The 12641-nt window shown below is 45.1% G+C and overlaps 2 protein-coding genes across 3 annotated transcripts; one reads left to right on the forward strand and one right to left on the reverse strand.

Annotated features, from left to right (window-relative positions):
- On the forward strand, positions 1-6370 carry smarcb1a (SWI/SNF related BAF chromatin remodeling complex subunit B1a). The gene is made up of 9 exons (XM_030359157.1): positions 1-149; positions 491-602; positions 720-849; positions 954-1091; positions 1693-1820; positions 2519-2685; positions 3076-3266; positions 5297-5428; positions 6030-6370. Exons 1-9 carry the CDS (start codon positions 66-68, stop codon positions 6067-6069), a joined length of 1122 nt encoding a protein of 373 aa, XP_030215017.1. The 5' UTR covers positions 1-65; the 3' UTR covers positions 6070-6370.
- An 88-nt stretch (positions 6371-6458) lies between these two features.
- Positions 6459-11175, reverse strand: LOC115545738 (derlin-2). Of its 2 annotated transcripts, XM_030359159.1 has the most exons (7): positions 10557-11161; positions 9899-9964; positions 9732-9805; positions 9218-9311; positions 8086-8281; positions 7705-7795; positions 6459-7228 (listed from the first exon to the last, which is right to left on the reverse strand). In XM_030359159.1, exons 1-7 carry the CDS (start codon positions 10665-10667, stop codon positions 7180-7182), a joined length of 681 nt encoding a protein of 226 aa, XP_030215019.1. In that variant the 5' UTR covers positions 10668-11161; the 3' UTR covers positions 6459-7179. The 2 variants fall into 2 exon arrangements, with proteins under 2 accessions (XP_030215019.1, XP_030215020.1); XM_030359160.1 differs by lacking the exon at positions 6459-7228 and having other exon boundaries at positions 7701-7795; positions 10557-11175.
- Positions 11176-12641: the final 1466 nt, after the last annotated feature.

A 12641-nucleotide genomic window follows, 5' to 3' on the forward strand; every position in this document is an offset into this window, starting at 1 on the left:
CAAGGGGAGACGAAAATGAATTTGCGCATGCGCACAAACTCCAGGCTTTGTTGTTGCATTTCGCCATGGCGCTTAGCAAGACCTTTGGACAGAAACCTGTCAAATTTCAACTCGAGGATGATGGAGATTTCTATATGATCGGGTCAGAGGTTCGTGTTTTACACATATCTATGGTTAAAAGGTTGATGTTGTTGTGAGAATATGGTTTTAGCACCGGAAGCCGTGGCGTCCGCTAGCCCACCAGCTAATAACTCATCTACGGTGGCTGCGACTCATTCATTTTTTCTGCGTTTGAGTTTGAACTTCGAGATAATACCAATGCTCTCCGTTTGGAATATAAAGTATGATGTGGACGTATCCATTATTCTTGCTATTAAATTAACTCAATTCGTTCGTCTAATATAGCGGTCTCTGATATGAGTTAAGCTTCTCGTATAACAATTGGTTGACGTGATAAAATGTCCTAGCTGTGTTTTATGTGTCCTTGTAGGTGGGGAACTACCTCCGCATGTTCCGGGGTTCCCTCTACAAGAGGTACCCATCCTTATGGAGGAAACTAGCATCGGTTGAGGAACGGAAGAAGATAGTTGAATCATCACATGGTCAGTGAAACGCCTGTCATCAGTGATGGCTCTCATCAGTGATGGCTGTCATCATTGTCTGTCATCTAATGGCCGTCCATGTCAATGTTTGTGTTTTCTGGTGTTCTTTTTGCTCAGATCACGGCTACACGTCATTGGCCACCAGCGTCACTCTGTTGAAGGCGTCTGAAGTAGAAGAGATCTTTGAAGGAAACGATGAGAAGTACAAAGCTATATCTATCAGCACAGAACCTCCAGCATACCTTAGGTAGGACACTACCTTACATGGGTCTTCCTCTACCTTTTTTGGCAAAGCACCTACCTTATATGGTCCTTTCCCTACCGACTACCTGTGTTCTACCTGTGTTCTAGGGAGCAGAAGGGCAAGAGGAACAGCCAGTGGGTCCCCACCCTCCCCAACAGCTCCCACCATCTGGACGCCGTCCCCTGTTCCACCACCATCAACCGCAGCCGGCTGGGCCGTGACAAGAAGAGGACCTTCCCCCTCTGGTACTACAGGGACTCACACAGCGTGCTGAACTCAATCAGAATAGAATGTGTTGATATTTGTTCAATAATTGATTAATGGTCGAGAAACAATTCTACCATGAGAACAGGGTTTATGTTAAAGTTGAGAACAACACGTGCTCATGGTGGGTCCAACCCCTCATGTTGTATGTGCTTGTGCCGAACCAAGAACACTGGAGGTGTTCGTGTTTTTTTGTGCCGGCCTAATCGGTGAAGTGAGTTGATAGGGAAGGCAGCAGTAGCTCAAGAGGTAGAGTGGCTTGACTGGTAACCGGAAGGCTGCAAGTTCGATCCCCGGCTCCTCCTAGCCGAGTGTTGGTTTCCCTGAGCAAGGCACCTCACCCTGTCTGCTTCTGACGAGCTGGTTGTCGCCCTGCGTGGTTGACAGAAACCACGCAGGGGGCAAAATCCCCTAAATGTGAATGAAAGTTTCAATGTCCCCACGTGACTTCTTACTTGGCCTTATAGTAGAGCCGTGTTGAATAAACCAAAAGAAAAATGCATTTCGTTGTCTTGGGGAGCCTATATTGTGAGTTCCATCCCCTGCCATGAATAACGTCTATCTCTCCTGGCGGGTGTCCAGCTTCGACGACCACGACCCCGCTGTGATCCATGAGAATGCCACCCAGGCCGAGGTCCTGGTTCCCATCCGTCTCGACATGGAGATCGAGGGCCAGAAACTCAGAGACGCCTTCACCTGGAACATGAACGGTAAATCACAGCCAGAACACCCTCACCACTATAAGACCATCACCACCACACGGCCACCAGTATTACACCATCACCACCATGCCACCAGCATAATGCTCACATCACCACAACACGGCTACCACGATAACACCATCACCACCACAACACTGACAGCACTAAAACACCTTCACCACCAGGCCACCATCACAACACCCACATCACCACAACACTGGCACCACGATAACACCGTCACCACCAGGCCATCATCACAAACACCCACATCACCACAACACTGGCACCAAGATAACACCGTCACCACCAGGCCACCATCACAACACCCACATCACCACAACACTGGCACCACGATAACACCGTCACCACCAGGCCACCATCACAACACCCACATCACCACAACACTGGCACCACGATAACACCGTCACCACCAGGCCACCATCACAACGCCCACATCACCACAACACTGGCACCACGATAACACCGTCACCACCAGGCCACCATCACAACGCCCACATCACCACAACAATGGCACCACGATAACACCGTCACCAGTCACCACCACACAACCAGCATAACACCAACCTCACCACAACACTGCCACCACTATAACACCAACATCACCGCATCACTGCCATCATCATAACACCGTCACCACTATATCACCAAAATCATCAAAGTCACTCACTCTGTTGGTTGTACTTCAGAGAAGCTGATGACTCCGGAGATGTTTGCGGAGATCCTGTGTGACGACCTGGACCTCAACCCCCTGGCCTTCGTGCCGGCCATCGCCTCAGCCATCCGCCAGCAGATGGAGTCCTACCCTACGGACAGCCTGCTGGAGGAGCAGAGCGACCAGAGGGTCATCATCAAGGTGAGACCACCGCTAGATCAGGACTCATCCGCTGGGACAAAGGACTGAAGCTTTGATAGAGATGTAATAAAGCACAAACCGTAGCTGTAATGATGAAGTACAGCCTGTAGCTGTGATGAAGCAAAGACTTCAGCTGTGATAGAGGTGAGAAATTAACTGTGATTAACTACTGTAGCTTTGATAAATGACTGTAACTGTGTTAAGGAACGGGCTGGATCTATGATCGAGGACAGGCTGTAACTGTGATGAACTACAGTGGCTTTAATTATAAGACAGAACAACTGTTATGATGAACTAGCATTGACAAAGCCCTGTAGCTGTGATAACCGACCTCTCTAGCTGTGATGAAGGACCGACCGTGATCAAGGACTGTCCCTGTGCCCCCGTCAGCTCAACATCCACGTGGGGAACATTTCTCTGGTGGATCAGTTTGAGTGGGACATGTCTGAGAGGGACAATTCCCCGGAGAAGTTTGCCCTGAAGCTGTGCTCGGAGCTGGGCCTTGGGGGGGAGTTTGTCACCACCATCGCCTACAGCATCAGGGGACAGCTCAGCTGGCACCAGAGGACCTACGCCTTCAGGTACACACTCTATACCAGGGGTACTCAAGTAGAAATGATGAGGGGCCACAATTTTTTTTTTCAGTGACTCAAGGGGCCGGTCGGTATACGTGTGACTGAGGCCGATATATGCTCTGTTTTAGACGTAACGCGTAAGCACGTAAGATACATAACCCCCCCTTGCGAGGTAAAATATCCCCCCTTACGTGCTTAAGTGCGTCGGCCAAAATTCCTGACTATGCGACTAAAACACTACGGCCCTACGCAGCTCGCAAAGACTGTGATTGGCCAGCTAACCACATCCTTTCAGGAGTCTCACATTTCCGGTTTTACAGCATAATAGCGCCATTTTTAAAAGGCTGTGACAGAAGCGAATGAAGAATTTTGAAGAAGGAGAAGAAGAAAACACAAGAACGAATTATGATAATTATAAATATAAACAAGCCAGCGATTTCCACTTCCACGCCCACAGATTCGTTCGTTGCTCCCCCTACTGTTCTGGCGGAGAATCCCCTTGCAACACGCGCAATCCTTAAGGAACCTTAAAGGAACCGTAAATCAAAACTTGTCTAAAACAAGTCCCTTGTGTAAATTACGTGCTTACGTCTCTGCGTCTAAAACGACCCTAAATCGGCCTTGACTGCTGCTGGGATGGACTGTCTGCCTCGAGTTTGGGAGGGCTGGAGCGGTCTGTGGGCTGGAGTGCTATCTGTTTATCGTTGCAACCCCCAGCCTCGTATTGAGATCGCGGCGCGCGGTTTCAAAATAAGCGCCCAGCACGATTTTTTTTTTTAATTTTTTTTTTTATAATTAAAAAAACTTTTCAAAACAGCTCGAGGGCCATTAATAGACACCCCGCGGGCCACAAAAGGCCCGCGGGACGCTACTTGATTATGACTGCTCTATACGCTATGCAGTGCAAAAAAGATGAACAGTTCTATGTACGATATGTTTGCGAAGATCCAATTCAATTTTCATTACATTTTATTACCACAATCACCAATAATCAGTCTCAAAGGGCTTAACATACCATATATTTATGATAATATTTATGAAATCATAAATGTATGATTTATTTTAGTAATCCACATTGTGATGCAGAGAGACAAAATCGTTCTTTGCAGTTCTGCACGCGTTCATACTTCCATTTCGTGTTAACGTGTACACAAGGGTTTTGGGGAGTAAAAAACAACCGTTTTTATGCCCTGTTTTCTCTAAAACGGAAAAACGGTTTTGGTTTCCATGGTACTTTTTTTCCACTATGGAGTATTGCAGTGAAAGTATTGCAACAAATTGAAAATGCAGCGTTTAGATGTCCCCCGGTGTGTTAATTTATTCTTGTTTCTTTTTGTGGAAACACTAGGCATCTTAGCTTGACTTTCTAAATAAAATAATTATTCCTTGCATAACCATACATTCCATGTTCAGAAGTAAATAGGAAGGAAGGAAACAAGCTTGACATTTCTCCTTATTCCTCTCAATGACAACCTGAGGACAATAGGCCCATGCTGTATAATTACTAGAAACAGTTTGGCTGGATGGATGGAGCAATATTTGAAAATTGGTGCGGAATTTAGAACACACACACACACACACACACACACACACACACACACACACACACACACACACACACACACACACACACACACACACACACACACACACACACACACACACACACACACACACACACCCCTCCCTCCAGAGTTTTGTGTGTTGGAGGTCAGAGCTGGAATGCTAAAACCTCAACATCTGGTGTTTGCTACTCTAAACGCCTGAGAACCGATCACTTTTGGCTCTGATGAGTTCATGACCTGCAGAAAAACAAAAATACATTAATCTGGTCTCACTGCTTGGCCTGTGCTGTCGTGACCGGAAGACAGATTGAGATGAAGGAAACATGGGGATAAAGAACAGCCTGTGATAAAGACTGTACTAGACTGATAGAGGGCAGACTTTGACAGAGGACAGATGGACAGAGGAATTACTGACAAAGGAAAGACTGCTATAGGACAGATTCAGTGAAGGTGTGATTATGTGTTGTGCAGTGAGAACCCGCTGCCCACGGTGGAGATCGCCATCAGGAACACAGGGGAGGCTGACCAGTGGTGCCCCCTGCTGGAGACCCTGACCGACGCCGAGATGGAGAAGAAGATCAGAGACCAGGACAGGAACACCAGGTGAGGACCTGTTAGGGAGCAGGGCTCCCCTCCCAGCAACAGTTTCTTGGCTAACAGGACCAGCATGGTTCTGCTCCTTCCTGAATACCAGGGAGTGGGCATAATGGGAGGTTATGGTAATTCTGGGGGGGCTCTGGGAGAAAATTTGTTTGCTGGAATGATGTCCGTGGGTCGGCTTAGCTCAGGAGGTAGAACAGTTGTCTTGTAACCGAAAGGTTGCTAGTTCAATCCCCACTTCCTCCTAGCTGAGTGTTGATGCGTCCCTGAGCAAGACACTTAACCCTAACTGCTCCTGACGAGCTGGCTGTCGCCTTGCATGGTTGTCTCTGCCGTCGGTCTGTCAATGTGTGTATTAACCGATCGCTTTGGATAAAAGCGTCTGTTAAATGCCCTAATTGTAATTGTAATAATTCTGTGACATTCTGAGAGAATATTGAAATTCAAACTGGTTCTTGGAGAATATAGGATTTCTGGGGGACTGGGAGACTATGGAAATTCTGGGAGAATATGGGAATTCTGGAAGAGGCTTCAGTTCAGGAAAAGATGGCAGCCGCTGAAGACTGATTCAGTGTTGTGACCTGATGCTTGTTTTGTTTTGCAGGCGAATGAGACGGCTGGCCAACACCGCCCCTGCCTGGTAGCCCCTCCTCCCCCAAAAGCCAGTGCTGGCTAGCTCGCAGCTAGCTGACGGTACGAGGCCTCAAATGTTGGCGGCAATCGAGACATTCCTTCTGCTCGCTGGCCCAAATCAGGTTGTCATGTTGATCTGCGTGTTTTATTTAATTTTCAAATTCCCTGCTAGTTGACAGCACCATCCCTCCCTGCCCCTCAGCCAATGACTGTTGTCTCCGCACCGCCCAATCACAGATAATATATGCTGTTGTTTTAGTTGTCTTTTTGTACAATTTAATAATTCTTACAAAATAAAAGTAAACAATCTCAGTTTGTCTGTTTATATCTATACATCCTATATCATATGTATACATGATTCATCTTGTATCTCGTCAAATATCAAAGAATCCAGCCCAGGTTTGTTGTTTGAAATATGGTTCTTTAATCTTACAGTAGTCACTTCAGAAAACTGACAAATGTCACGGTTCATGCAATATCTGGTACATGAATGTGTTGATTGAATGATAATGATTGTGATGGTCTTTGAGTCCACGGTCAGATGGTTTGCAGCCATGAGGTCGCAGGTGGGTTATCTCTCTCAGCACTTTCTATTCTGTGATCTCCACAAAGGCAACAGGGAAAGTGCAGACCTGGCACAGATTCCAGCGCTAGGCTGAAACCTTTCAGACCTCGTCCTTTAAAACATTTAGTCATGGTCCTAGTTGGCCACTGATGACTGTTAAATGTATAATGCTTTATTTCTGCTATAAAGATATCTAATGTTTTAATAGATGGTTTAAAGGTTTTTAGATATTAAATGTCATTTGCAGAGGTTTCACCTTCATGCTTCACCGTTTTTGCATAATTTGAGACATAAATAAATATGGATAATATTCATATCATCCTAAGCTATTTGGTGGACGCTCTCCTCCAATGCTTCTTGGAGTACTTCCATAAGATACCAGTTATTTGGCCGGTCTATTTCCGTCCCATCGGAGCACAAGGAAGCTTGATTCAGTAAGGCTATTCTGTTAATGTGTGGGACTGAAGGAAAGAGGCTGGTCGGACTTGAGGGTGGACCCACTCTGTCCATGAGCCCAGGGACTGTAGCTTTAGTGCTGCGAACTTCTAGCGTAGCTCTAGCGCAGCATTAATGGCTCCCCCTCCTGGTGATCCAACACACACCGTCTGAAAGAAATGACAGTCTCTCATCCTTTATTCCAGGTACATTTCTTAACCCCACATTCATAAACAAAAATAGTACTCAGTGCTAATGTTGTGGATTTGCATGTAAATTTTTTTTATGTTAAGTCACTATCGCCTCACAAAATTCTGATGAAAAACCTTGTATTTGGAGTAGGAATATTATGAAGTGGGTGTCTGTGGCGACACCGTTGGGACCTGCCCGCTTATTGCCAAAGCAGCAAATTTAACAAAAAGGGATATCTTTGAGCGAGCCACTTTAATACTGAAGTGTCTAATGCGGTAGTTAGTAGATTGTGGCATGTTATTGAAATACTGTATGTAAATGTAGGTTTCATCTCAACCCGGGCAGCTGTACTGTCTCTTTACTTCTGACGGAGGACTTTTACTTTTATGTACTAGAAGTTACAACTGACCACATCCTAACAGGATGAATCGACCCAGCAGATAGGGGGACTTACAGGATATGTGGCGTCCGGAGGAGCTTCCATCCACCCGGCTGGTTTGGTAGGACATCCTCCAGATAGAAGTATGTTTGACCCACCATAATCCCTGGGGACGACAACACATGAAAACCATTAACACAAGACCTTCACAGAAACCCCGGGGACCAACACCGAACCGTTGCCCTAAAACCTTTACCCTAAAACCGTTACCCTAAAACAGTTACCATAAAACCTTTACCACAAAACCGTTACCACAAAACTGTTACCACAAAACCATTGCTACCACATAACTTTGTTTCTGAAGATTTACCACATAAGGATTCCTTAAAAAATTCAGATTAAACATTGTACTATTCCAGTAAAACGGCTGGGAATATTGAGGTAAAGCTTGTGTACCGAGAACATCAACGACGATTGAGTTGCCGAGCATAAGTGAAAATGCAACCAGCCCCCAGGGCAGGAAGCGGGCGTGGAAGGACAGGAAGCCCAGGAAGTGGATCTTCAGGAGCGGGTTCCGCCGGCTCCACACGTAGACCAGCATGGAGGGGAAGGACTGGCCCAGAAAGACCTGGTCCGTGAACACACCCATTACCTGAGCTCTGGAAGGTTAATACAATACACATAACTGAGCTCTGAAAGGTTAATATGATACTACGAACACACATCTGGAAGGTTAATGCAATACACCAAACACACCTGACATCCGTACATCAAACATAGCTGACCTCTTAGGCTTAATACAATACACCAAAACTGCCCAGTACCTGAGCTCTGGAGGGTTAATAGAATACACTGAACACACCTGACCTCTGTACACCGTCACACCTGACCCATGCACGGTTAATACAATACACACACATGACCTCTGAAGGATCATATATATTGCAGCAACCCACCTGACCTCTGAAGGATCATACAATACACTGAACCCACCTGGCCTCTGAAGGCTCAATACACCAGACACACCTGACCCCTGGTAGGATACAATAAACACTCCATTGGAACCTTCCAAGTAAATACAAAAAATCAAGTAAATAAATATCTGACCAGTAGTGATTATCTTCCCCAGGGTAGGTGGATGAATTCCAGTGCCAAAACAAACTTTAACTTATTTAATCGGAGATCAATCATTAATGTAATTCGCATGTAATACATACAATAATAATGTAATACATAAAGTAATACTGGTTATTTCATGTGGAAAAGGGTCCAGAGAAACTGTCCTTAACACGGAGAACATGTGACTTGCATTAAATGAGACTGATTACCAGATAATTACAACAGACTAACAGATCAACGACACATGAAACCTAAGACCGCTTCAAACACACTCATTAAACTCAGCATTGACCTTCGCAGGCCTGCGTCACATAAAGGACAGATCTACCTCCTTGCCGTCTGGCTCGCACGGCCAGACGGCATGTCAGAACAACCCCATCACAGTATATCACAGCTAATCCCCCCCAGCTCCCCTAAATTCCCAGCTGCTGGCTTTAAGGCTTTTACAATACTTCACACGAAAGGATACGGTCATTAGGACTCCGCCAAACAGAAAGAGGAAGACGAAGTCAGCCGTCCGGCGCCTGAAGCAGCCTTCTTCCAGCAGGCGGCAGTACCGGAACCTTGGGAATCGTCAAGGAACACAAACACTTTCATACCGTTCCTGTATGGAACTAAGTCCTTACGTATGGATCCATAATCCTTAGTTATGGAACCACAATCCTTACTGATGGAACCACAATCCTTAGCTATGGAACCACAATCCTTAGCTATGGAAACCACAAGCTTTAGTTGTGGAACCACAAGTGACCTGTATCGAAACACAATCCATACGTATGGAACCACACGCCCAACCGATCAGAACCACAATCCTTTCATTTGGCACCATAAGCCCCCTGTATTTGTACCCTAAGGCCCCGGTATATGGTACCACAAGCCCACAGTCTACAATATATCATCTAAACTGAGTTCTCCCGGTACCTTAATCATTCAGTCATTGATTAAGTTACTAGAAACAGGGGGGGGGGGGGGGAATAAGATACAGAAAGATGATGTTGATCAAGAAGCCAAAGCTGAGAGAGCCGAAGAACAAGAAGTTTGTTATCAGACGCCAGATCTGAAAGATAAGAGACAGAGAGAGAGGGGGTCTGAGAGGAGGATCAGTCCAAATGGAGGCTGATCCACCAGGTTGTTCTGTGTTCCTGTATACCTGCCACTCCCTGAAGACCAGCTGAGGGTTGAAGGCGAGCTGGAGAGGAGTGATCAGACCAAGTTGCTGCAAAACAAAACAAACACCCACAATACCACCGTCAATAATAGCTTACATAGACCATAACCGTGGATGGTAACACTACCACTTGAACACTTTACACTACACTTTGCCACACCTCATTACTTATTACCACTGTCCTAGTTTCTTTAATTATTACTTGGTTTATTTTATTATTATTGTTTATTTTAATGATCTATGCTGCCACGTAGTTTTACATATTTGTGTTTGTACTTATCTTTATTTACTTTCTCTTGTATTGTTAGTTCTATCTGGCTGTTGAGGAACCCAGCCTAAGAATTGTACTCTTGTGTAGGCCTACTCGTACAATAAGATGTGATAAAACTACTCCTGAATCTGATTCTGATTCTGACTCGGCTACTACAAAAAACGAATCTCTCATGATATGAACGTTTAATACGCGACAATAACATACAGCTTTAAAACACAACTTAATCTCCATGGACACCTGTGGTTCACCATTAATAAGAAGCCTTCATCAGAACACACAGTTAATCGACATCAGGCCTACTATTAAGCACAGCACCTACGCATGATCCCCGGCCTACATCACCTGTCCAAGGTATGGGGTGCTTACCACGGCCGCTGTGGTCAGGACGCAGGCGGTCACGTAGACCCGGGTTACCGCGGGGGTCTGGAGGTAGAGGCGGACGGGGCTCAGGGCCATGGCATGGCTCTTATTAAACATCCATGATGGTTACTTCTAGGGGCGGCATGTGGCTCAGGAGGTAGAGCGGGTTGGCTGGCAAACCGGAAAGTTGCTGGTTAGATCCCCGGCTCCTTAGTATCGAGGTGTCCCTGAGCAAGACACCTCACCCTGACTGCTCCCGACGAGCTGGCTGTCGCACTACGTGGTTGACTCCGCCGTTGGTGTGTTCATGTGTACGTGAAATGGTGAATGTTAAGCAATAATTGTAAAGCGCTTTGAGTGGCCACTTGTTAGAAAGGTGTTGTATAAATGTAGTCCATTTACCATTTACCTCTCATAAAACGTCCATGATGGCTGGTAGCCTACTGTTCAAAACGGCTTTACCGTTTTACGGATCGATACGCCTCTCCTCGCATTGACCAATCAAACCCCTCCAAAACCACCTCCATCACTCGATTGGGAAAATCAATAGAGGGATTATCAGTCTACGCGCATATCGTTTGCAGAAAGAGACGAGAGCGACAAGAGCAGCAAATGTCTTGTTGTGCGGTTGGTTGCACAAACCCTTTTGACTGATTATCCCATTTATTCTTCTTGCTTGCCAACATAATAAAACAATTCAAATACTTAATTTTTTTTTTTCTTATTCGTATTGCATGCTTATTAGATGTATACTCTATTTGAGTTTGTCTCCCTTAAAAAGTCCCCTTTAATTACGATCGATCAAACATGTTTTTGATACCTCAAAGGGCATTATCCTGCTTATACCATGGTCACTTGACAAAGAAAATAAATTAAGATCATTCATTTATATTTTCATGCGTATTACAAATATAACGTTTTTCACATAAATAGGACGGACTGTTGCTACGACTTGGCAACGGAAAGTATCCTAGTCCGCTGAGCTATGAGCCAGAGAGCAAACATTATGGATTGTACATATTTATAATTCAAAATTCATCCCAGCCTTTATACCTGATACTCTAGGTCTATAGCATATAACTGCATTGTCTGATTACAGTTTAATTCATTTTTCACAATTTACCAGCTCTTGTTTTGAAGAATAATCACCGCGTTTTCAATGTGAATCGCGACGCTATGCTTTCAACATAAAGTGTACATGTTTATAATTAGAAATTTGTCCCAGCCTTTATACCACAGATACTCTAGGGTCTATAGCATATAGCCGTGTTGTCTGATTTCAGTTTAATTCATTTTTCACAATTTACCAGCTCACGTTTGGAAGAATAATCACCACGCCATTCGATTCCATGGGAATCGTGACGCTGTGCTTTCAACATAAAAAGTGTACATATTTATAATTTGAAATTCGTCCCAGCCTTTACACCACTAAAGGGTCTATAGCATATAACCGTGTTTTCTGATCACAGTTTAATGTAACAGGAAGCTGACAAAATCTCTAATTAACACCGCAACTGCAAATTAACCACACAGAGATAACCATGGCCACTGGTTGAACAAATTTTCCTTTTGCCATCATTCTGCGTGATGGCAAAAGGTCAACATGACGATAAACAAATAATCCCCCTATACACTCACAATTGACCAATAGAGCTCTTAATACGCCCCTTCCAGTAGACCACTCATGGGACCTCTGGGCGAGGAAAATTTGAATGGGAGTCAATGGAAAAAAATGTATTATTTTCTGAACCAAGTCATTAAATGCCTTGGATTACACATGTTTTGTGTGGGTACAAATGATAATTTTTCAGGTAAAGAGTTTGACCGTTTATTGTGCAATTCTTCAGTTAGGCTGTAGAGAAAAAAACAATGAGAAAGACTATACGTCTCGACTCTCGTATGTGACGTCACGCTCCCTGCTCTATTCATACGGTTCATCTACGTCACGTTTTCTAGAACGCCGCCATTTGCACGACCGATCTCACCAAGTATGGCCGCCCACACCGCTCATCGGTAACGGCAGCGTAGCGCTGCCTTGCGAGCCAGCCGTATTCACGCGAGATCACGAGATCACGCGATAATCCTAGACCT

This window comes from Gadus morhua, chromosome 6 (genome assembly GCF_902167405.1).
Source record: "Gadus morhua chromosome 6, gadMor3.0, whole genome shotgun sequence".
NCBI classification, from domain to species: Eukaryota; Metazoa; Chordata; class Actinopteri; order Gadiformes; family Gadidae; genus Gadus; species Gadus morhua.

Coding starts and splice junctions, on each gene's coding strand:
- LOC115545738 (XM_030359159.1), bottom strand. CDS start 10,667: ATGTTTAATAAGAGCCATGCCATGGCCCTGAGCCCCGTCCGCCTCTAC. Junction 9,965..10,556: donor TCCTGACCACAGCGGCCGTG/GTAAGCACCCCA, acceptor TTTGTTTTGCAG/CAACTTGGTCTGATCACTCC. Junction 9,312..9,731: donor TTGATCAACATCATCTTTCT/GTATCTTATTCC, acceptor ACGATTCCCAAG/GTTCCGGTACTGCCGCCTGC.
- smarcb1a (XM_030359157.1), top strand. CDS start 66: ATGGCGCTTAGCAAGACCTTTGGACAGAAACCTGTCAAATTTCAACTC. Junction 1,821..2,518: donor CTTCACCTGGAACATGAACG/GTAAATCACAGC, acceptor GTTGTACTTCAG/AGAAGCTGATGACTCCGGAG. Junction 2,686..3,075: donor ACCAGAGGGTCATCATCAAG/GTGAGACCACCG, acceptor TGCCCCCGTCAG/CTCAACATCCACGTGGGGAA.